Source organism: Nothobranchius furzeri, chromosome 7 (assembly GCF_043380555.1).
Source record: "Nothobranchius furzeri strain GRZ-AD chromosome 7, NfurGRZ-RIMD1, whole genome shotgun sequence".
Classification (NCBI taxonomy): Eukaryota; Metazoa; Chordata; class Actinopteri; order Cyprinodontiformes; family Nothobranchiidae; genus Nothobranchius; species Nothobranchius furzeri.
In genome coordinates, this window is record NC_091747.1 from 66,075,083 (window position 1) to 66,098,330 (window position 23,248).

General features: G+C 43.7%; 1 protein-coding gene across 1 annotated transcript in view; it reads right to left on the bottom strand.

The window, feature by feature from the left end:
- The window catches only part of stx3a (syntaxin 3a), a 38,687-nt gene extending 25,967 nt beyond the window's left edge, over positions 1–12,720 (bottom strand). The window contains exons 1-6 of the mRNA XM_015954555.3: positions 12,212–12,720; positions 6,743–6,817; positions 6,573–6,672; positions 6,419–6,493; positions 6,078–6,148; positions 5,153–5,261 (exon numbers count right to left, since the gene is read on the bottom strand). Coding sequence (XP_015810041.1) covers positions 5,153–5,261; positions 6,078–6,148; positions 6,419–6,493; positions 6,573–6,672; positions 6,743–6,817; positions 12,212–12,241 — 460 coding nt within the window. The 5' untranslated portion in view covers positions 12,242–12,720. The remainder of the gene's footprint in view (positions 1–5,152; positions 5,262–6,077; positions 6,149–6,418; positions 6,494–6,572; positions 6,673–6,742; positions 6,818–12,211) is intronic.
- Between the last annotated feature and the right edge of the window lie 10,528 nt (positions 12,721–23,248).

The following is a 23,248-nucleotide window of genomic DNA, read 5'->3' on the forward strand; positions in this document are numbered from 1 at the left end:
GTCCAATAACAAAACACCACTCGAGTTCAGATCAGGCGGGCCGTTCCTTCCAACACACACACACCCCTCCAGACACACGCCCCTCCAGGTCAAGCTGTCATTGCCCACGTGAGCATTGAAGTCCCCAACAGGACAATGGAGTCCCCTGATGGAGCACTATCTAGCACTCGTCCCAGGGACTCCAAAAAGGGTGGGTACTCTGAAATGATTTTTGGCCCATAAGCACAAACAGTCAGGACCCAATGGCGCAGGGAAGCTACCCTCTCTTCCCCCAAGGTAAACCCCAACACACAGGCAGAGAGTCTTGGGGCTAACAAAAAGCCAGCCCCAGCCCTCCGCCTCTCACCCGGAGCAACTCCAGCAAAGGAGAGTGTCCAACCCCTCTCAAGGACTTGGGTTCCAGAGCCAATGCTATGTGTCGAGGTGAGTCCGACTATATCTAGCCGGTACCGCTCAACCTCTGCCACAAGCTCCGGCTCCTTCCCCGCCAGCGAGGTGACGTTCCATGTCCCAAAAACCAGTTTTCTTGTCCGGGGATCGGACCGCCGAGGCTCCCCCCTTGGTCTGCCACCCGATCCGCATTGCACCGGACCCTTCATGTTCCTCCTGCGGGTGGTGGGTCCACAGTTGGATGAGCCCATGTATCCGGTTCGGGCTGGGCCCGGCCGGGCCCCATGGGCGAAAGCCCGGCCACCAGGCACTCGCTCACGGGCCCCAACCCCAGGTCTGGCTCCAGGGTGGGACCCCTGTAACCCTCCGGGCCGGGTACTCAGACTCTTTGAATTTACATCCATGAAAGATCTTCTGAATGTGTTGGCAGCATTTGTGTGATGACACAAAGCAGGTTTGGTACGATTGTGAACTTGATTGTAGAAGTTATTAAAGCTTGAAATTAATGTAGGGCACTGTGGCAAAATTAGACCAGGTTCACCAACAATTTGCAAAGATTTTTTTCAGGGGCTGTATTAATCACCATCGCTAAGGTCCAAAGCTTTTGGAGGCCTCTAGAGGACCCTTAGATCCCAGGTCCAGATTTTGGCCCAAGTCGGGTATTCAGGGTTGGATGTACAGACCAAGACCATGATCCAGGGGCCTCATTTATCAACCATACTTATGAACAAATCTGTGCATAAATTGCATAGCAACCAATTAATGCATTGTGTAGTATTCACTGCAGACCTGTCGCATGGAGGCCCTGGCCTGGGGACACTCCTCACGTCTGTCCGGGCATCAAGGACACTCCAGTTCCTGCGACGTGCCCTCTGGTGGCACTGCAGCTTACAAAACCAGATTCCGGCCGGGACCCTACGTCTTTTGCCTGTCCCGAAGAGGTCATGTTCTCACATTGGATTGAATTTTGTTACTACCCTCCCTCCGGTTGACCAGCTAGACACCATCCTCACTATCATGGTCCACTTCTCCAAGGCTGTCCACCCAGTAGCCCTTCCCAGTCTTCCCACTGGCCGATGAACCACGGAGCTGCTTCTTAAGCATGCAGTTCACATTCATGGCTTTCCAGGGGATGTGGTTTCTTATTATGGACCTCAGTTTGCCTCCCAGTTCTAGGAAGTTTTCTGTCATCTGGTGGTGGCCAGTCCTACCCTGTGCACCACATACCACTCCCAGATAAATGGCCAAGCAGAGAGGACCAATCAGCAGCTTGGGTGCTACCTGCGCTGATTCATGTCAGCACAACCCTCCAGCACAACCCTCCAGTTTGCCCAAATACCTCCTCTAGGCCAAAATCTCCCACAATCTCAACTGTCACAGCTCCAGCTCCATAGCCTTCCCCAGACTCTCAACCTCCAGAACTCCACTACCCAACAGCCACAACCCGAGACTTCCTGATCATGTGGCGCGCCCGCTCTATATATGGAAGTGGCTTACTTCCACTCATCGTTCCTGTTGGAACCTTGCTTCAAGTGTAGCTGATCAGCCAGCCAGCTTACCAGCCTGTCGACTTCCAGTAAGTACAATTTTTTTTACCTGTTGTGGAACCACAGCACGTCCTGAACCCCTGGTCAGCATGTGACGATTCCTATAGCAAACTGTGTGTCTGCTCCACCCAGCGCCAGTCACTCCGCGTTCATGTTTTTCCACACATGCCACAACCAAACTCCAGTCCTGTCACCTTGGTCCTGATTCACTTTTTTCACACAGATGTGTGTGTGTGTGTGTGTGTGTGTGTGTGTGTGTGTGTGTGTGTGTGTGTGTGTGTGAAGCGGGGGTGCTTGTGTCGGTCGTGTGAAATGAGTATGTTGACTATTGGGGTCTTTCTCAATGCCAAGGAAGCTCGCCTTGATGTCTTGGCCTCGCGCTGGTTGCCTAGGAGATACGTCATCGGGAGCAGCCAAGGTGTGTTCCAGTGTTCATGTTCTTCCAAGGCGTGTGTTCTCCGTTTGTTAGCCATTTAGCTAGCTGAGCAATGATACACGGGGGGGTGTCTTATAGCCTAGCCTTGGTCAAAAATTATCCACAATACACTGTGGTATTTTCAAAAGACGGCGGATCAGAAACCGGCAGCTACTTCGGGGACAATTTCTCAAGTTTAAAAGTAAGTCAACTAATTTAAAATGTTTATTTTTTTAATCCAAATAAGTTGGCTATAGTTGGTTAGTTGCTTATTAGTTCCAGCTTCAGTGGCTAGCGGGTAACTCACTTACATGTTTAATTTAATAAACATGTACACCAGGGTTTCCCTTACATAGGCGTAGCCGTGGCGGCCCGCCACGGCTGAAATCCCACCGCCACGCCTACAAGACCCCAAGTTTTTTTTTTGCGCTGTTTCCCGAAGAAGCAGCGGGAACTACTATGTTGTCGCCTGTGATCACAGCCGGCGGGCAGCAAGGAGGAGCAGGCAGAGCAAGGTGCAGTTACAGCATAAGTTACTGAGTTTAAAATTAGAAAGGTAGCAGTGGATATAATGCTTTTACGTTTACATGTTTCAATAGCGTTAAGATAAACGAGTGTTGACCATCTTGCCAGGTTTTCTCCCCCCACCAGGCTCAGCGTCACTTATTCATGTAAAATGTATTTATTTTTTCATGTCTGACTTTAACTGCATCTAATACTGTATTACGGCGTGAGCGCAACAGCGACAACTTAAGATCGATGTGTGAGCAGCCTGAGAGGTTGGGTGTTTCATCTGAACCCTTAAAACCTCCAGCAGGCTACGCTGCACTATTGACGTGTTAGCGCGCGGCGCTAACAACTTAGCGACGTGACATGTCTCGGAGAAAGCGTAAAAACACGCTGGACGCTTCTTCTGAAGCGGGAAAATAACACCTCTTCTTAAGCAGAGCACGACGTCGCCTCGGCTCGTTCACGGCCGAGCCGGACTGAGCTCGATAACATTGACCCAGCACAGCCACTGGGTCGCTGGAGCTGCCCCGTGACTGCCTGATGGAAAACCAGCGGGTTTCATCAGACTCGTAGTTTCTTGTTTTTGCTGGGGACCCCCTGTATTTTACCGCTCCCTCCTGCAGTCTTCCCCGATTAACATTTAAAATGATTCTGTAAATTCGTGTATCAATAGAAACGATCTCTGCCTCTGCCAGCTGCAGTAAATGTAGTCTCCAAATAATAAATAAGAGGTGCATTCATCTGTGTATCTCCTTTGATCTGCATTAGTGATATTCTCAGCACCAGAACAGTGAAGCAAAGAAAGATTCCTGAGTTTGTTAGTGATTTTATTTATTAGGTGCATCTAACCTGTTCTATTTTTCTCTGAAATGAGATCAAATCAGTGCTTCTATGGGTTGTCTCCACTCTGCACTGGAAAATTTTACTTTATTTAGAGACGTGCCATAGTTAAGACCAGAATAAGAATGCATTTATTAGAAAAGTCTTGTCTTCATGAGAACTTGGAGTCTGCAGACTACAAAGCAGGAGGGAGGTTGTTGTGCCTGCGAATCCAGATGTTGCAGCTACAGAAGGAGAATGGTTTTGGTACAGGGAAGAACGCAATATTCCTGGCAGAAGAAAGCTGCCAGACACTTGAATGTCTGTTGACCTCTGACATTGCTGAGGCAGACTGTGAGCAAAAACCATGCTGTACTTCAACGCTAATATGTAACATGTGAGCGGAAAAATTTCTGTTGAAATATATTAAAATGAAAAATGCTCTTACCTGTTTTTGCTTCCAAGTCTGTGAGCATGTTTAAGTTCCCACGCTTCAGCAGCTCATTAGTGGACTCAGTGGTCTCCTTTAAAAAGCAGCTGAAAACTCACTTGTTCAAGCTGGTTTTGCGTGACCTTCGTCACCCTCTCCTTATTCTGCCCTTATTCCACCTTTCCCGCGATCCATTGATTTCCTTCTTTCCTGTTCATTTTCTCTCTACCTCTCCTTACATTTTTGAAATCAAAATTTTTTTCATTTCTCATTGTAAACAAACCTTTTTAGAAATCTTTTTTATACTTGAATATGTTTTTGTTTTTGTAAAGTGCCTTGTGATTTTTTACCTGAGAGGCGCTAAATAAAACATAGAAAGAAAGAAAACTTTCTTTCTTTCTTTCTTTCTTTCACCATTTACATCGTCCCTGTTTATCCTGTTCCCATCGACTGCTGCTGCTGGCGCAGAACTGCATGGCTGTGCACCTTCAGTATTTAACATAAATGTAAGTTCAGATTCAGAAATGGAGCTCTGTGCTGCTGCTGCTAATCCTTTTCTTTTCTGAGCAGAGTCAAGAATGTTTTCCTTGAGTGACGGCACTTCCGGTTGCCAGAAAGAGGTGCTGTTTTAGACGAATGAGCTAGGAGTGCCTAGTTGGAACAGTAAAAGCACCTTTAATTTTCAAGTATCTTCCTTTTTATAAAATATATAAAGTTAAGACCTGCTACAATATAAGGGTTCAACATGTGTTTAACGTGGAAGAAGCACTTTAATACGTTAAAAGTAACTCTGTGAGATAGGATGGCCCAAGGCCATTGAGAAATGCAAAAACGAGTGACAGAATTTAAAAATGGATGGTGAGGCGTACTGGGAGCCAAAGCAGTGATTTCAAAACCGGTGTAATACGCGCCTGCTTCCTGGTCCTACTCAGCACACGGGCTGTTAACAGTTCAACTCCCAGCTGATGTTTGAAGAAATCATTTGTGGAGACCAAACCACTCTTTGTGTTTGTGTTATGACACTGAGTGTGAGTAACTTACTGATTTCAAGCTGTCGGGCAATTCTTCCTTTGCTTTTATCTCGGAAGTCAACTTGAGCCTCGTTGTATTTTGTCATAACTTCAACAAACTTTTTAGCCAGAACTGCATGCTGTTGGAACAGAAACTCCAGTTATCAAAGTCACTCCTATTTATTCAACCTCATACACCCTTTTCCCTAATAAATGTAAATAATAAGTTGTTGTATGTAAGTGTTTTGTTTTTTTTTCTAGCCAAGGAGATGTAGTTGCTGTTGCAGCAAAGGAAACTAAAAACATTCGTCCATTTTCCTGAACTTATCCTATGGGTCACAGGAGCAGCAGCCTAAGCAGAGAGGACCAGACTTCCCTCTCCCCAGACACTTGGACCAGCTCCTCCGGGGGAATCCCAAGGTGTTCCCTGGCCAGGTGAGAGACATAGTCCCTCCACCGTGTCCTGGGTCTACCTTTAGATCTTCTGCCAGTTGGACGTGCCCGGAAAACCTCACCAGGGAGGCGTCCAGGAGCCAACTCAACTAGATGCCTGAACCACCTCAACTGGCTCCTCTTGACATGGAGGAGCAGCGGGTCTACTCTGAGCCCCTCCCGGATGACTGATTTTCTCACCCTATCTCTAAGGGAGAGCCCAGTCACCCTTTAGAGAAAACTCATTTTGGCTGTGATCTCGTTCTTTCGGTCTCTACCCAAAGCTCGTGACCATAGGTGACGGTAGGAACGTAGATCCACCGGTAAATCGAGAGCCTCACCTTCTGACTCAGCTCTCTCTTCACCACGACAGACCGGTACAACGCCCGCATCACTGCAGATGCAGCACCAATCCGCCTATCGATCTCACGCTCCAGCTTTCCCTCACTCGTGAACAAGACCTCGAGATACTTAAACTCCTCCACCTGCAGCAGGGTGGCTGCAGCATTCTGGTGTCTACTGACCTGTGACTTACGTATCCTGAGATCAGCCGAGGCTCTTTCATCTTTGTTTGACTCAAGCTGTCTCTCAATACCTGAAGCACACAAACACCACATGCTCCATGTTACTTGTTCCAATCACAGAATCTGTTGTAAGGTTAACAGCAAAGGGTTGTTGAAGCTCAACTCAGCTTTACAATGTTCTGCTTCAAATTTAGACGGGCTACTCATTTCATTGTGATCCAGAGAAACATGGTACAACTCTCAGTGCTTGTTCCAAAAATGCATTTGTTAGTCTTGTGTTGAGTTTTGGTTGATTAATTTAAAAAGGAATAATAAATAAATAAATAAATTCACAAACTGACTCTTCAGCTTGTTTCTTGCATTGTTGGCTGACTTTTTAATGTCATTGGTAAGGGCTTCGACATCATCCTGGGTTTCTGAAATAGATCATCAAAAACATGGTGATAGGACCAGGTGCATGAATCAAACCAATCAGGAAATATTAGAAGCTCTTACTCTGGTCAGATGTGGGGGCTGACAGGATGGTGGAGTAGAGTTTTTTGATTTCTGTAATGCTCTCATCAATCTTCTCAATGCTGGTGCGTATATCTTCAATCTAAAACAAAACACACCTATGAAGTATGGAATGAACATGTTTCAGTCGCATTGGCAGGCACATATATTACCTGGGCAAAGAAGTCGTCCATGAAAGCCTCGTTTTCCACTGGAACCTCAACGTCATCAGCAGTCTGGTCACTCTTCTGTTAGAATGATGTCAAACAGGAAAAGCAACAATCTACAGGTGCTGTCTGTAAGGCTGAATCTCATTAAGACTTTTCATGTTATGAGAAACGTCTGTCATGGGAAAGTTGAGCCAGGACATGGTAGGTTCAGCAGTAATCAGCTCTGGATCAAAGTCTACTAAACACTGGGTGGACAAGAACAACTCATGATGTTGGTTTTTACGCCCTGATCAACAGTTTTATTTCAGTTAATTTTGCAGTAAGCACCATATTAACTAGAAAAAGTAAACGACTGGATGCAGTCAAACTTCCTTCAACTAAACAAAGACAAGACTGAAGTTATCGTCTTGGCAACAAGAAGGATAGAATGGATGTTATTGCTCAGCTAGACTCCAGGGGAATAAAGACAAAACCCCAGGTGTTGGTGTTATCATTGACTCAGACCGGAGCTTCTCTGGACACATTAAGGCTTTAACTACATCAGCGTTTTATCACCTTCATCAAACATCAAGAGTCAGAGGTCTCATGTCCAGACCAGACTTAGAGAAACTCATTCATGTGTTCATCTACAGCAGGCTGGACTACTGCAATGGTCTCCTAACTGGTCTTCCCAAAAATGCTGTGAAGCGGCAGCTTGTTCAGAATGCTGCTGCTAGAGCAAGAACTAAGAGAACGGAGCACATCACTCCTGTTCTTAGATCCCTACACTGGTTACCAGTAAACTACAGAATAGACTACAAAGTGCTCCTACTAGTTTATAAATCACTCAATGGCATGGGGCCAGAAAACATGTCCGATCTCATTCCTGTATACACACCCAATAGGGCTCTGAGATCCCTTGGAAACAATCAGCTGGTAGAACATTGGGTCAGAACCAAACCTTTCAGGTGTCTTTCAAATAAGGATAATTTGCATATGTTAATCAAGGTCTTTTTATTCTATCTGCCATGAGGCTGAAACAAAAAGAAATCTGGAATGTTTGGGAATTAAGTGTTGAATGAAAAATATCAAACAAATAAGAGTAGAGGTCGATTAACAACGGATTTGCATGCTTGAAAATCAGTGAAAAGCAGTTGGCAAATTGTTGTGGTTCCCTGTCCCCTTTTGGAATGTAAACAAAAACATGTAAACAAAAACATCGGCTCGTGTTTTCAGAAACCAGTAGACACAAGAGTGGGTTTGTGCTCGGCTGACAACCGCCTACTCGGCCTAACCCTAACCCTCTGACAAATCATGTAGTTTCTGACTGAAATGCTTCATGTTGGTGAAGATTTTAAGCTTTATCATACATCTAAGTCTCAATAGGTTAACATTTAGCCTACTGAGTGGTTCGGTTGTTTCGTAAGCCAATTCAATTGTTTTCCTTTATAATGTACTTGAGTATTATTGTAACAGCCCGGCTCGTGGGTCTGCAACAAAAGGAGGAGGTCAGGACACAAGGTTAATGTTTAAGAGTATATTTTTTTATTAAAACCAAGCCTCTAAAAGGCCTCACCAAAAAAATGCCACACAGGCAAGAGCTCCCTCTGATCAGCCTCAACTTCTCATCCTCCTGAGTCTCTCCAACTTGCACTTAGCAGCCTTTTTTGGCTGCACAGGTGCAGCCACTCATCAAAAGTCCAGGCTGCACACGGCCACACCAATAATAAAGCAGAAGGGCGTCGGCACAAACATCTGAAGCAGCCAATCAACTGGTTGTACTGGCACAGCAGTCCCTTAAGAGGACGGGTTCTTGTTTTCTTCCATTAGCAGGGGTTGTAACAATTATGGAATAGTATGTAAAGAAATTATTTCTTTTGGAAAAAGGGGAGCAGAAATTACAAGCTCTTTTTCCCCATTTTGCTCCTTTTCATTCTAATTAGATTTTTGTTGTATATATTCTATTGTTCATATGTTTTATTTGTTTTTATTTTGGTGCTTAAATACAACCACTGCAAATCTGCCTCAAACTATTTTTCAAACCACAATTTTTCCTGTTGTCCTGGCCTCTGATTTAGTGATGTTGAAATCTTTTCTAGTAGGCTAGTGTACGCCTCCTGTTGTTTTGACTAAGGCCCTGTCCACACGTAGCCGGGGATCTGCCAAAACGTAGATATTTTCCTACGTTTTGGCCTGTCATCCACACGAAAACGGAGTTTTTTCACACAAAAACGGATCTTTTTAAAAACTCCGGCCAAAGTGAAGATCTGCGTTTTCTCCGTTTTGGGTGTCTGCGTGTGGACAGACAAAACCGGAGTTTTAAGGTCCGCAACGTCACTCTCCGCGACAAAAAAAATGCTGACATCACGTGTGCGACCTGTGTTTACACTAGCCGACAGCATGGATGCCCTCAGAGCTGCGCTCGCTTTATCAATTGTCCAAGCGCTTTTTGCTTGTTTGTTTTTGCAAGAGGAATTACTGCTCCTTGCGGAAGACCACAGACGAAGGACGAGGTTAAGAACGGGGGAAGTACTGCCGCCTACAGGTCTGGCATGTCCTTAACAACGTATTTATCCGGGTACGTGTGGACAGTTTGTTTTTAAAACGCGGTGGTGTGGATGCAAGTTTTTGGAGGGGCGGATATTCGTTTTTAAAATAACCCCGGCTACGTGTGGACTAGGCCTAAGTCTTTGTTTGGCCCTGCCTTGGCCTTGTTTTGTTAAGTGCCAGACAATCAGTGTAAGGTGACACTTGTCCTACTTATCTCGTGCTGCTTTGTGATAGTTACAGATGCATCAGTCTTTTATTTTATTTTTTGTTGTTTTGTGGGTGTAAGTGTTTTAGTTGTTCATTATCCTTCGATTAACCTTTACCCTAGTTAGGGTTCCTCGTCACAGCACTTCCTATGTGGTATTTTTTTTATTGCTCTTTTCTTTTGTTGTGGAAATCCTTTCGCCTCCAGTTGTTTTTGGTTTTGATTATTCACGGATTTTAATGAGGTTTATTTTCGTTAGATGATTACGTTGACTGGTTACCTTGCTTCACCTGTGTAGACTGGAAAGGTTATTTTCCTGATTACTACTGGTTTTGTTATTGATTAATTCAAATGTTCAAATGTCGAACACAAAGAGATACATCAGTAATCTGATTGTTCCATATGTTCCTAACCGAGCACTTCACTCTCAGACTGCAGGTCTACTGGTGGTTCCCAGAATATCTAAAATTAGGATGGGAGGCAGATCTTTTAGTTATCAGGCTCCTCTCCTGTGGAACCAGCTCCCAGCTTTAGTCCGTGAGGCAGACACTTTGTCTACTTTTAAGACTAGGCTTAAAACATTTTTATTTGATAGGGCCTATGGTTAAAATCTGATGTTAGCCTAGATCTGGACAAGTGGGGGAGTAGAGGGAGGTGGAGTGTACAGTCGGTAAAGACGGCTCTCCCTTGCCCTGCCTCCAACATGCCTACATCTAAATAGGATAGATTATGCAGAGTTATCTCTGTAGTTATGCTGCTATAGGCTTAGACTGCTGGAGGATACACTGACCACTTTTCACACTCTACTGCTTTCTTCTACAATCTGCTCTTTAACTGTATTATTTCCTGCTATTTCAGCTGTTAACTTTATTTTCTCTCTAAGTGTTTTTCTCCCCAGAAGAAGCTACAATGATGTTCTGCTGAGCTGTGGTGGCCTCATGGAGGGGGCCATCGACTAGCACACTGCTGCTAACCACTAAATCATTCTCCCTCTCCTGATAATAACTTTTTGCTTTCCTTGACGTTGGATGTGCTACTGCTAGTTTACCCGTTTAATTATAGATCCACTAGGATAAATACAATAAAGTTTATCTCTCGCCTAATACAATATTTACTAAGACATCACAATGTAACTATAGACACATTACTTGGTGTGTGTGTGTGTGTGTGTGTGTGTGTGTGTGTGTGTGTGTGTGTGTGTGTGTGTGTGTGTGTGTGTGCCTGCTCTGTCTTCTCCATCCCCAGTGAGTCGTGGAGGATGGCTGCTTAGACTGAGCCAGGATTCTCTGGAGGTGTCTTCCTGTTAAAAGGGAGTTTTCCTCTCCACTGTCGCTATATGCTTGCTTAGTATGAGGATTGCTGTAAAGACTCTGACACTAGTTTGTGACTCGATACAATTTGCTGGGTTCCTTATATAGGAATTTTTTTTCTGATTGGCTTAATGACCTGACCTGAATTGGAATGTTTATCATGTGAAGTGCCTTGAGACGACTCTTGTTGTGATTTGGTGCTTTATAAATAAACTTGAATTGAATTGAATGAATAGTTTCTGATGCTGCATCATCTCCACCGTAATCTGTGATGTAACTTTGTCTTCTCCTTGAGCTCTAAACAGTAATTCCATCTGTGTGTATTTTAATTTGTGCTTTGATGTAGTTTTTATATCATGTCCTGATAATTGTAAAGCACAGTGAGTTGCCTCTGTGTTTGAAATGTGCTCTACAAATGTTGCTACCTTGCCTATATTCTGCCTGTCTAAACAAAAGGTCGCCAACAGGAGCCTCCTATTGGATAACTACTGCATGGCTAATGATCTTTCAGCTGACAAAATGTTAATTAACACAACATTTTCTCATTCCTTACACAACCATGCCAAAGACCCGTCCCATGGTCGTGAAAAAGACATCAGCCAGTTTCAGAAGGGTCAGACCGTTGGCATCAAGCAGAGAAAGGAAGTTTGTTTATTTATAGAGTACCTATCACAGAAAAGTTCTGGACCAACTCATGGCGGTCAAGAGCTTTTTTGTTAAAACATGTAAAAGGTGAGTTACAGTAATCTAGACAGGAGGAGATAAAGGCAGGTGAACCATTTCAAGTTCATGTTTTGACACCAACAGTTTGGGGATGTTTCTCAGCCCTAACCCTGCCCCCACAGAGTCTGGACCTTAACCCTATGGGAATCTGTGTGATGTGTGAGAAGGCTTTGAGCAGCAGATGGACTCTCCCATCATGAGTTCAAGATCTGGGTGAAACTTTAACAGGACAAACCTGCTGATGCTGCAGCTCACTGGAACAAGTGAATGTGTGCCGTAATCAGAGCTAATCAGAGCTTTGGTGGTGATTTTTGTTTGGCCTGGAGGAAAACATCTAAAGGTTCTTGAGGAAAACATGTTTTTACTTACTAAAAATAGAAAATGCATTCACAAAACATGTAAAACCATAAAAGCAGGAAGAACAATGAAATGCAAATCATTTCTTACATTTATTACTTTCAGGTTTTAGCTGAATCTCCAATTTTGATGTTAAAGAAATAATTTTGTGTATGACTGAGTTACAGAAATATGACCCAAAACGACCAGGAAAAACAACCCAGTGGATTTTAGAGAGTTTTCTTGCAATGTTGGGTCAGTTAAAGCTGCAGCAGACCAACAGATGTTTGTAGCAGATCACTACTTTGATACCATGTAAGGCCTACGGAGCTAACAGGTGCTAGTTTACACCAGTAACTAAGGGCTTACCTCCTTCAACTGGGCCAGACGGTCCTTCATTTTGACAAGTTTAACTAAAATCAAAATATAAAACAGAAAAACGTTGACAAAACCCCCCAAATGAATATCTGCAAATACTCCCCCCCACCCCCTGTAGAAGAGAGTCTTTTAGATATCACAGGAGACATTAACAGGAAGGCAGAGCCAAAGGAAGAGCTGCTGATAATTTATGTGATGACCAAAATCATCATCACGATGCTTCAGCTGGTTTCCTCTAAAGAGAAGTTTGCTCGGCCTACCTGACAACGACTAAGCTTCTGTCCACTAAGAGCGGATTAGGACAAGTGTGATCAGAGATAAACCTCTCTGGCTCCTCCCACTTCCACTACAGAACCCTGCTACAGACAGCAGGGTTTACTTTAAGTCTGGTAATCAGACCAATCAGAGCTCACACACACACACACACACACACACACACACACACACACACACACACACACACACACACACACACACACACACACACACACACACACACACACACTACAGACCTGTAGACATCTGTGGTCATGAAATCATTTGAGCACCTGGTTCTCCCCCACATCAAGACCCTTGCAGCCCCCCTCCTGGATCCCCTGCCTACAGAGTCAACAGGTCTGTAGATGATGCCGTCAACATGGCTCCACTCTCCTGCAGCATCTGGACTCACCAGGTACCTATGCCAGGATCCTGTTGGTGGACTTCATCTCTGCCCTCAACACTATCCTCCCAGACCTTCTCCAAGACAAACTGTCCCAGAAGAACATGCCTGACCCCATCTGCAGGTGGATCACTGACTTCCTGACAGACAGGAAGCAGCAGGTCAGTCTGGAGAAGAATATCTCTGACCTGCAGACCATCAGCACCGGTTCTCCTCAGGGCTGTGTTCTCTCCCCTCTGAACTTCTCCCTGTACACCAACGGCTGCACCTCCAACCACGAGTCTGTCAAGCTAATAAAGTTTGCAGACGGCACCACCGTCATCAGACTCTTCTCTGACGGGGATGAGTCTGCCTACAGGAGGAGGTGGAGCGGCTGGTGTCCTGGCGCAGCCACAACAACCTGGTGCTTAAAACCCAGAAGACAGTGGAGGTTGTTGTAGACCCCCCCCCCCCCCAATAACCCTGTCTGACATCACGATGGTGAACTCATGTCTCATCCTGGGCACCACCATCACCTCCACCATAAAAAGGCCCAGCAGAGGATGAACTTCCTGATGCAGCTGAAGAATTTCAACCTACCAGTACAGTGGATGAGGGTTAGGGTTAGGGTCCATCCTCACCGCTTCCACCACCGTGCGGTACGCTGGAGCTACCACCAGGGACCAGAAGAAGCTGCAGCGTGTTTACGCTCTGCTGAGAAGGTCATTGGCTGTAAACTCTCCTCCATACAAGACCTGTACCCCTCCAGGTCATAGAGGCGTGCAGGTAAGATCACACCTGACTCGTCTCACCCTGGAAACAGTCTTCATGACTCGCTCCCATCTGGCAGGTGGCTCCGATCCATTCGGACCAGAACCTCTCGCCACAAGAACCGTTTCTTCCCCTTTGCTGTTGGACTCATGAGCGTCTATCGTAGACCCGCCCACTCCAGATGCTTTGTTCCAGTCACATGACCCGTGTTGTGTTTCTACCTGAACTGACCCGCTCTGACCAGAACCTACACTGACTTGTATAAAGTATAAAGTACCTATATCATGATTTTATTGTGTTTATTTCTTAATTCTAATTTTGCTGATCATTTATTTTTTGTGCGCCAAGTACCGCAGCTATTTCCTAATGTTGTCATTCTCACACGTGTGAACAGAGCCTTCTGGGGGATAGAGGTCAAACCAATCAATCAATCAATCAATCAATCAATCAATCAATCAGTGATGATTAAAAGGAAGCTGCAATTCTCCTCAGTTTAAACTAAATTAGCACTTTCGAACTCTGGTTTTTACATTTCCTTAATTATATACTGAATAGGAATTATTAGCTGTTGCTCTTAAAACTTCAGATCTTCAAACAGATGTTATTGCAAAGTAGGACCATGAATACACAAAGAGGACTACAAGAAGTTTGACCTCACACTTTATTTACATGGTCCAAAAGCACACAGATACCTCAGAGACTACATTTTCCACTCCCACATCCACATTACAAAGGTAGCCTTAATCCATCCAATCTCCTCTGCTTACCCAAAGTCGGGCCACAGGCGCAGCCTCCTAAACAGAGAGGCCCAGACTTCCCTCTCCCAGCCACTTGGGCCAGCTTCTCCAGGGGAATCCCAAGGCTTTACCTGGCCAGGTGAGAGACATAGTCCCTCCAGCATGTCCAGGGTCTTCCTTTAGGTCTCCTCCCAGTTGGAAGTGCCCGAAAGACCTCACCAGGGAGGTGTCCAGGAGGCATTCTATCCACTACTCCAAAGGGCCTGGTACCCCATACTCCCAGAGTACCCCCAGGGGCCCACAATGGACACAGTCGAACGCCTTCTCCATATCCACAAAACACATGTAGACTGGTTGGGTGAACTCCCACGCACCCTCCAGGACTCCGCTAAGGGTATAGAGCTGGTCCAGTGTCTCATGGCCAGGACAAAACCACATTGCTCCTGAATCCATGGTTTTGACAATCTGATGGACCCTCCTCTCCAGAACCCCTGAATAGACCTTATCAGGGAGGCTTCAGGAGTGTGATCCCCCTGGAGTTGGAACACACTCTGCAGTCCCCCTTTTAAATAAGGGAACCCCCACCACCAGTGTTGTTTTTGTTAACAAAAACAATGACGATTTGATTTCGTTGACGCCCCTTTTAACAAAACAAAAACGAGATGCTGACGAGCTAAAAACAGCTCTTTGGTGACTAAAACATGACGAGATGAACAGGTTTTCATTAATGAGCCAAGCCGACTAGACTAAAACTATACTCTAAATACACATTTCTGTCTGTCTCTTAAAAGTTATAACTGTGTCAGCGCTGCTGTTGGCTGTGTCCTCTGCTCAGACCAGCCTCAGCAGCTGGGTGAAGCTAGCGCCCCGCCCACATCAGAAAGAACTAACCACACTATTTGCGTGGATTTCTGATGTGGTTTGGGAGCCAACTTTACTCAGCTCGCCGAAGCGCTGCTCTGCCATGGGAACGTGCAGCGCTCAGCCGTTCATTGACGCTACTACAAGTGATGATGTTACTACTTACATAATATTAACACGTTTCTTATCCGTGTGCTTCCTGAAATAGTCATGCTTTTGGACAGATAGATGAAAGAAAAGACGTTTTCTTTCTTTCTTTTCCCCCACGATGAGCAGATCCACGTTGATGAGCATGCGCTGACGGCCCGATCACCGGACACACGGCAGCGTTTGAAGCAGATGGCAGCTTGTTAATCAACTTCCACAAACAATTAAGACAGATTTTCGCCTAATTTACTCACTGACAACGCAAACAAATAAATAAATCTGGTAACTATAACACACTCAACCTGGATGTAAGTAGAGAAAATTTAGAAAATTTGCAAATATATATTGACGAGGTTTTTGAGCTTTTTGGCATGGGACCGAAGAAAGCAGCAGCTGAGACGGAAACACCTGGGACCAAGAGGAGCCGTCCCCAGGACTCGCCCGAGGCCTCATCTCCCCGTAAGGATGTCATAGATTTACTACAGTCCACAGATAAATGGCTTCTGGGATTTGACGCAACCCTGGACTGACCATAGGGCATAGCGGGCAACTGCCGCTGGGCCGACTCTTTCATCTTTTATGGGCCGGTGTCTGTTTTCTTATTTATTTATTTATTTATTTATTTCTGGCCTCTAGTTGATGCGGACAACTTGTTTGCGCCACACGACGCCTCGTAAAAGTTGGTGGGTTGGCCAATTGGTCATAATACACTCTGGGCTGGACCAATAGCCAGAGGTCTGATGCACCCGCCAGTTGTTTGTGAGTCTCAGTAAACAGACAGACGAGCTTTACAAAATGGAGAACAAAAAACGGAAAGGAGGAGCGGAGAAAATTCGACTAAAAAAGAAACTGGCCCTTCAGACAGATGCTGGCAAATGTGTTAAAATCTCACAGTTGTTTGGTAGTGAAGGTTCAAGTAAAATCAGTTTAGGAAGCGATGGAGCCTCAGCCCAGCGACGGGTTGGAGAAGAAAAGCAGGAGGAGGAGGAGAAACCCGAGCCCGAACCCTCTGTCCAAGTGGCAGAACCGAATTTCAGGTAAGAAGTTATCTGGGTCAAATATAAGCCAAGTTCAGGTTAGTTCAGGTCAGGTTCAGTACCTGATGGTTTATTGTCATCGTCCTGCTTGCTAACTTTTTTAAGTCAGTTACAATAACTCATCTTACTGTTTATTATACGGAGTTTCTACTGTTGGCCGGGTGCTATGATGTTACTGACAGTTCATTTTCAGGGTTGCCAACCTTCCCGTAAAAAAACCGAATCGTCCGTATGAGTTGAAACAGAACGTGATTTGTCCTGTAGTTCAGCTCGACTGAAACAAAAAAAGAGAGACATCGTTGTGGTGTATTTATGCTGCTCGGCCGGCCGTCTCCTCTTTCCCCACCATTTTTTTCTTCTTTTGTTTTATTGGCAATAAAGGCGGGTGACATCTAAACTCAGGTGCATTTGATCATCAGCGGATCCGTTTATTAGCCGATGTTTGCTGTAAAAGCTGCTGGTCATGGTGTCAGTTTGCATCTGATGAGAGAGAAACATCGAGAAGAAATAGGAGATGTCCAGAATCAATCATCCGAGCAGCTGAACAGTTAATGGAGAAACTGTTCACATTTTAGATTACATGTATGACTTGAAGAAAAGTTATGAACAAATGTCACCAGGATTCTTTTTTTACTAGCTGATAGAAGGCTGGTGACTGTGCAGGGGAGGCTCTAACAGTTTTGCCTGGGGGCAGGTATAAGGCGGGGGGGGGCAGAGGGGGGGAGACAGAAATACTTTTATTTCTTATTTTCATTTTAAATGTGTAGAACTTAAATCAGGGATGTCAAATTCATTTTCATTTTTGGCCACATAAAGATCATGAATGCTCTTCAAGGGCCGATTATGCAGAAAGTATTGAAAAAACTATTAATAGACTAGTAAAATAGTAATAAATATGTCTCTGCATTTTAGCAGTACTACTTAAAATGAAATAATTGTGAAAATCTTCTCCCAATGATGTGATTTACGACTATTCAAATAAACACTTATTTGATTTGATTATAAATTGGACGTACATAGAACTTCAAAGTTCTATTTATATTGTCCTCCATGAGATGCTGTTTGTAAAGTTACACAGTTAAAATTAACAATAATGTTGGTTATTTAGCCTGTCATATGAGAAATTAAAAGGGAATTAATATTTCAAAGTCATTGTTTATTCATTAAGAAATGTTTCAACTTCAAACTATTTGGTAAAACTTTTTGTCATGTTGTGATGGTGGAGATGATGGACCAAGTGTGGTGGAGCTGACCAGGAGGCAGGAATGCAGGCACGGATAAAGTAAAAATGGGTTTAATGACAGGATACGGCAGGAACAACGAGAACAACACGACAACCAACAATGATCTGACCAAGACTGGCACAAAGAGGGAGGTATAAATACACAGGGAAATCAGGAACAAATGGGCAGGTTAACGAGGGGCAGGTGAGAACAATAAGGGCTAATCAGGGCAGGAGAGAGACACAGTCAGGAAGGCAGGGGCAGATTGTGACAGTACCCCCCCCCCCCCCCCCCAAGGGGCGGATACCAGACGCCCACAAGGCCACACAACACAGGAGACTGGGAACACTTGACTTGGGACAGGAACACTTAAACTGCAGCAGCAGGCGTGGGACCCAGCAGAGAACTGCAGCAGCCGGCGTGGGACCCAGCAGAGAACTGCAGCAGCAGGCGTGGGACCCAGCAGAGAACTGCAGCAGCAGGCATGGGACCCAGCAGAGAAGTGCAGCAGCAGGCGTGGGACCCAGCAGAGAAGTGCAGCAGCAGGCGTGGGACCCAGCAGAGACTGCAGCATGAAGGACCTGCAGGCATAGACCCTGCAGGCGTGGACCAGGAAGTGGGACGAAGCAGCAGGAGCGACGTGAGGAAACCAGGAGCGGTAGCAGGCACTCAGCAACAGTCCTGAGCAGGTGCACACGGTGACTCGACTGGATCAAACAGGCGAGGCTCGGGTGAAGGGAAGCAGAACTTTTTTTCCTCCCGCAAATATTTCTGCACCCATGTGTGGCGGTCAGTCACAACTTGCTGCACATCGACCCCCTCTCCAAAAGTGTGCTCAGAGTTCACACAAATCCCTCCTTCTCTATTCGCGCACTATTTCCAACTTCATTGCTCTGAAAATAAACATAATTCTCCACTGATCTGTGAATAATTAACCATGAAATGTATTGGAGTCATCAGGTAATGTTGTATCTGTACGAGTTGGATATCAATAACTTTGTTTCTTTTGAGATCCATCATGGTGTAGCTGCCATATTTGGCTGAGTGTCCTTCAGAAATGCAAGTTATTACTTAATTTACATTTGATAGCAAAGGAATAAAATAAATACATTTAAACGTATTCACCAGGTGAATCAGCTCGCATGTCACCACCAAGAGTCACAGGTCCAGATTCAGTAGCCTGGATGAAATCAGCTTGCAGTAGCTGCCACTGCCAGCTCACTGTTGGAATTAAGAGCTTTGCCTGATGTCGACAGAATGTCTGCTTGGACAGTCCCTGCACACTGAAGGCACCCAGGAACTAAAATATGAAAAGTTACGTCATGAAATGAGAGACGCACAGACCTTATCAAAACTAACCTAAACATTGTTGGCCTATACCTTAGAAATCTGGCTAAATGATGAGCCAGACTTTCTGGAAGATGAATTTCCATCATGGTCCCTGTGTCACCAGACCCACAGCAGCTGGGAGCTCTAACCTGGGTGGCTATATAAAAAAACAAAGAAACAGCACATTTATAAATGTTTAAAAGAGCATAAAATCACGTGTAACAATAATCTGTAAAACAAATTAAAACTAGAAGGTGATGATAAAATGTTTACTTAGACGATTATTAAAAATAATTCACCTTTGCTACGCTGGTTAGGCTTCACGTCAGCCTGGACAAGTGCATTCTTGCAGACTACTAAATCAGTCTGACAGCCAGTGTCTTGGGTAGATTTAGCCTGAAAAAAATAGAAGCACATTGTTGTTGGAGTTTATAAAGTCAGATAATATACAAAAGAAACTGTCAGATATAGGTGCTTTATAACATTCCTAGCGTGTGATTGTCAGTCACTTATGATGTGAAGAGCCTGAAATGCGACCTCCTGAAGACAGAATTACTTACAGAACCGGGTCACGCTGTGCTGGATTTCATGCTGTAATGATGTCCGTCAACTAGTGCTGCGTTAGTTAGAGTCACTGTCGCAGAACCGACTGACACAAAAACAACCCGACTTTTCTCCGAGCCTGACAGTAATAGTCATGTGGACCGTTTCGTCGGCCAGGGCTTCGAGATATGTTCCGATTCGCCGCTGATTCTAACCTTACATCCCGTTCCACATTTTGTGAACTTGACAAATCAGCCCGAAGGCAGTGCAGACCTAAGTGAACCACGTCTCTCAAACTTTGCATTTAGGTAGGGAACTGAGCTGCAGTATTTCTGCGGTCAGGTCTCTCTACGAGTCCGAGACCTCCACGAGCAGTCAGCCCCGTCCGAGAGCAGCTAGTAGGCGCCGCATCGGTCAGACATGCACCGGGCTGACCGCCGGGGAGAACCGGGTGGAAGAATGGAACACAGAAGTGTCCCTCCAAGAGGTCCGTCATATTTCAATCCATTTTTAAGTTAAATGCACTGGGTTTTACCCTTGTACCCAATGACAAATGCCCTATTAATCATTTTACCGTATTTTACATCTAAATTTCATGGTTAAACAGTAAATGCTACATGTTAAAATGGTAGTTAGCTAGCTACTTTGATAAACTCAGCTAGTTGAAAGGTGGCAGTGACCTAAAATACATTTTAACTTACCGAAAAAATGAAGTGGAGACTCCTTGGATGCTCTATTAGTGCAATTAATACCACAGCAAGCCATTTTGTCCAACAATTGCACAAATAATATCCAAAACAGAATACACAAACACAGAGACTCAAAATCCCGAAACAGTTTCCAGTCCAGACCGAGGCTCTACTAAGGCCTTTCCCCGGAGCTAGCTCTGTGGTCACGTGGGTCTGATGCTAATTAATTATACAGAATTTTAGGCTTTTAATACACTTAAACAGAAGAGTGAGGAAAACATTCACCCCCCTCAGAGTTGTCATGAGTGTAAACTAGATCATTTAAACCTAAAACATGTTCTGGTACCAGGCTGTAAACATGTTTATTTCTGCTGTGAAATTGGTATTTTTAACATGGGAGTCAATGAGGATTTGCTCGCTTCTGACACCAGCCCCTAGTGGATGAGGGTGGAACTGCAATTTTTCTTACTTCCGGGTTGGGACCAATTTTAGAGCCGCATTGTGGGGGCTTGGTTCCTGCACAAGAATCTGGAGATTTAGAGCTCCAAGGAAACATATGTTCAGATCTGAAAATGTTAAAAGCACATATTTTTGTTCAACCAAAGAAAAACTTGTATTAATGTGGCCAGAAGAGTAAATTTATTTTGTTCAGGTTGCACATATTCTTCCACTGGTCAAAATTGCAGTGCTGTACTTTATTTTAATGGCACTTTACCTCGTCAGTTTACTGTAAGACGTTTTCAAGCAGTTTATTTTTTGTTTAGTGTATTTTCAGGTGACATTAAAAGTGCTGTTTTGGATGTTGCAAAATTGGATATTAGAATCAAAAACACTGAATGTGAAATTGTTTACATATTTTTTTCATGTTACAAATACTTGACATTTCACTGAAATGTGTTTGAGGGAATACCTTTTTAATTTATTTTTGATATGACCTCTTTGGATAAGGCAGAGATTAATTTCTCTATTCATTAGTTGTTTCCTCCATTGAAATGCAGATCCCTCAGTTTTGCTTCAAATACCTCATGTTAAGCATGCTAAGTATTAGTTGGACTGTTAATGGAATTTTCTTACAATAAATTCAGTCTTAAAAATCGGCAATATCGCCTGGCTTTAAGTATCGCAATATATCGTATCGTCTCCCCTGTATCGTGATACGTATCGTATCGTCAGATTTTTACCAATACACATCCCTACTTGGTAGCCTAAAAGCCAACATCATGTTAGTAAACAATGTTGTGTTTCTCCTTTGCTAGTTAGTTATTGCTGGGAATAGACCCAATTCTATTTTATTTCTGTGCTGAACTTGTGCTCACCGTGACTTTTCGCATGTTTGAAAGACAGAAAGCATGATTATTTGTTGCAGATGATACAGGATCAAAAACTGTGGTTTGCATTGAAGTCAATGGGATGTTTTTGTCCATAACAGGCACAAGTGGGTGGTAAATTTTAAATATGCTGCTACACAGAAACTAAAAAAGCATAAAATGTGATGGTTTGCCCGACTCTTGACATATCCAAGGCTGATTAAAAAAAACGATGTCAGTCACTCAAAATATGTTTTATGTAAAATATCTCCTCTTTTGTCTGCCTTTTTCATGAAAAATGAGCATCACATAATCAAACTGGCATATAAAGGGTTAAAATTTAGATAAATATTCAATATTTGATTTTTTAAAATCAGAACTGAAGTTGATCACAAGATTTAGACCCAAAAAGCAGAAAAAAATGTTCATCTGGACCATTTTTAAAACAGTTTTAAAAGTGGACGTTTTTGTCCTCTAATTGCTTGAGTGTATAGTAAATTTTAAATCTGGTGCTATGTAAAAACTATGAATGCAAAAAATTCTAAATTTTAGATATTTCATAACTTAATCAAGACTGATTTGTACTAAACACCCCAGGCACAAAAAAATGTCTTTTTTAGAAAATAACTCAGTTTTTGTGTTTTTATTTTTATTTTTTCATAAATCACAGCAATGACTTTGAGTATTCAAACTGACATTTCAAGGGCTAAAAGCCTCAAAATGATAGAATTTTTTTATGTTTGAGCAGGGCTGAAGTTGTTCAACTGATCTATGCAAAAAAAGCCAAAAAAATAATTAATGTGTGCATTTGTTGTGGCCACTTTTACAAGCGGATGTTTCTGTCCTCTAAAGTCTCAAGTGTATACTGTTTTTTTCCTTAGTGTTCCCTTAGTCTATTTTAAAAATTCCAAATTGAATTTCTAAATTTTTTCAGCGAGAGGTTTTGCGACAAAATTTTGTACCGTATGCACAAACGGTGGTGAAATGGCGTCAAAAAGAAAAACAAAAAACTGCCCAAATGGACTAAAATGCCCCTAATGAAGCCTGACGGTTAAACACATATCTCTGGCATTTCCAGAGCTTGATGGTGGAGATGCTGAGGAGGAACCAATCGACTTCAAGCTGTTACAAAATCAGGATGAATCGCTGCACGGTCCTTTTGGACATGCAGTATCAATTACAGATAAGGATATTGAACATCTTAATGGAGAAAGGTACATTCTCAAATATGGGGTGCTTTATCACAGATCTAGAGGAACAGGGTCAGAGAAACTAGTGGTACCTAAAATGCTCAGAGAACAAAGTTTTAAAGCTGGGGCACAATATTCCACGGGCAGGGCATTTGGATTTTAAAGACTTTTGACCGAACCTCCAATAGGTTTTACTGGCCAGGCATTCAGAAGGAAGTGCAGCAGTATTGTCGGTCATGTGCAGTGTGCCAATTGTCAGGAGGAAAAAATGTCCCCAAGTATCCTCTGCAACCTCTACCTATTATTGATGTCCCCTTTTAAAGAAATAGTTGTTGTCCTTCTTGTGAATCCAACTAAAGTTAATTTGAGAATGTGAAATGTGGATTTTCGCTACAACACCTTGCATTTGCATCAGTTCTTGCTTTAGCACATTCATGGTTGGTGAAAGGTATCCCACTCTGTTAAAAATTCAAATGGCCTTTTTCAGTCATTGAAATAGAGACTCAAAATAGTTTAAAAGTAATTTGAGCTCAATTTCAGCTTCACTTGAGATT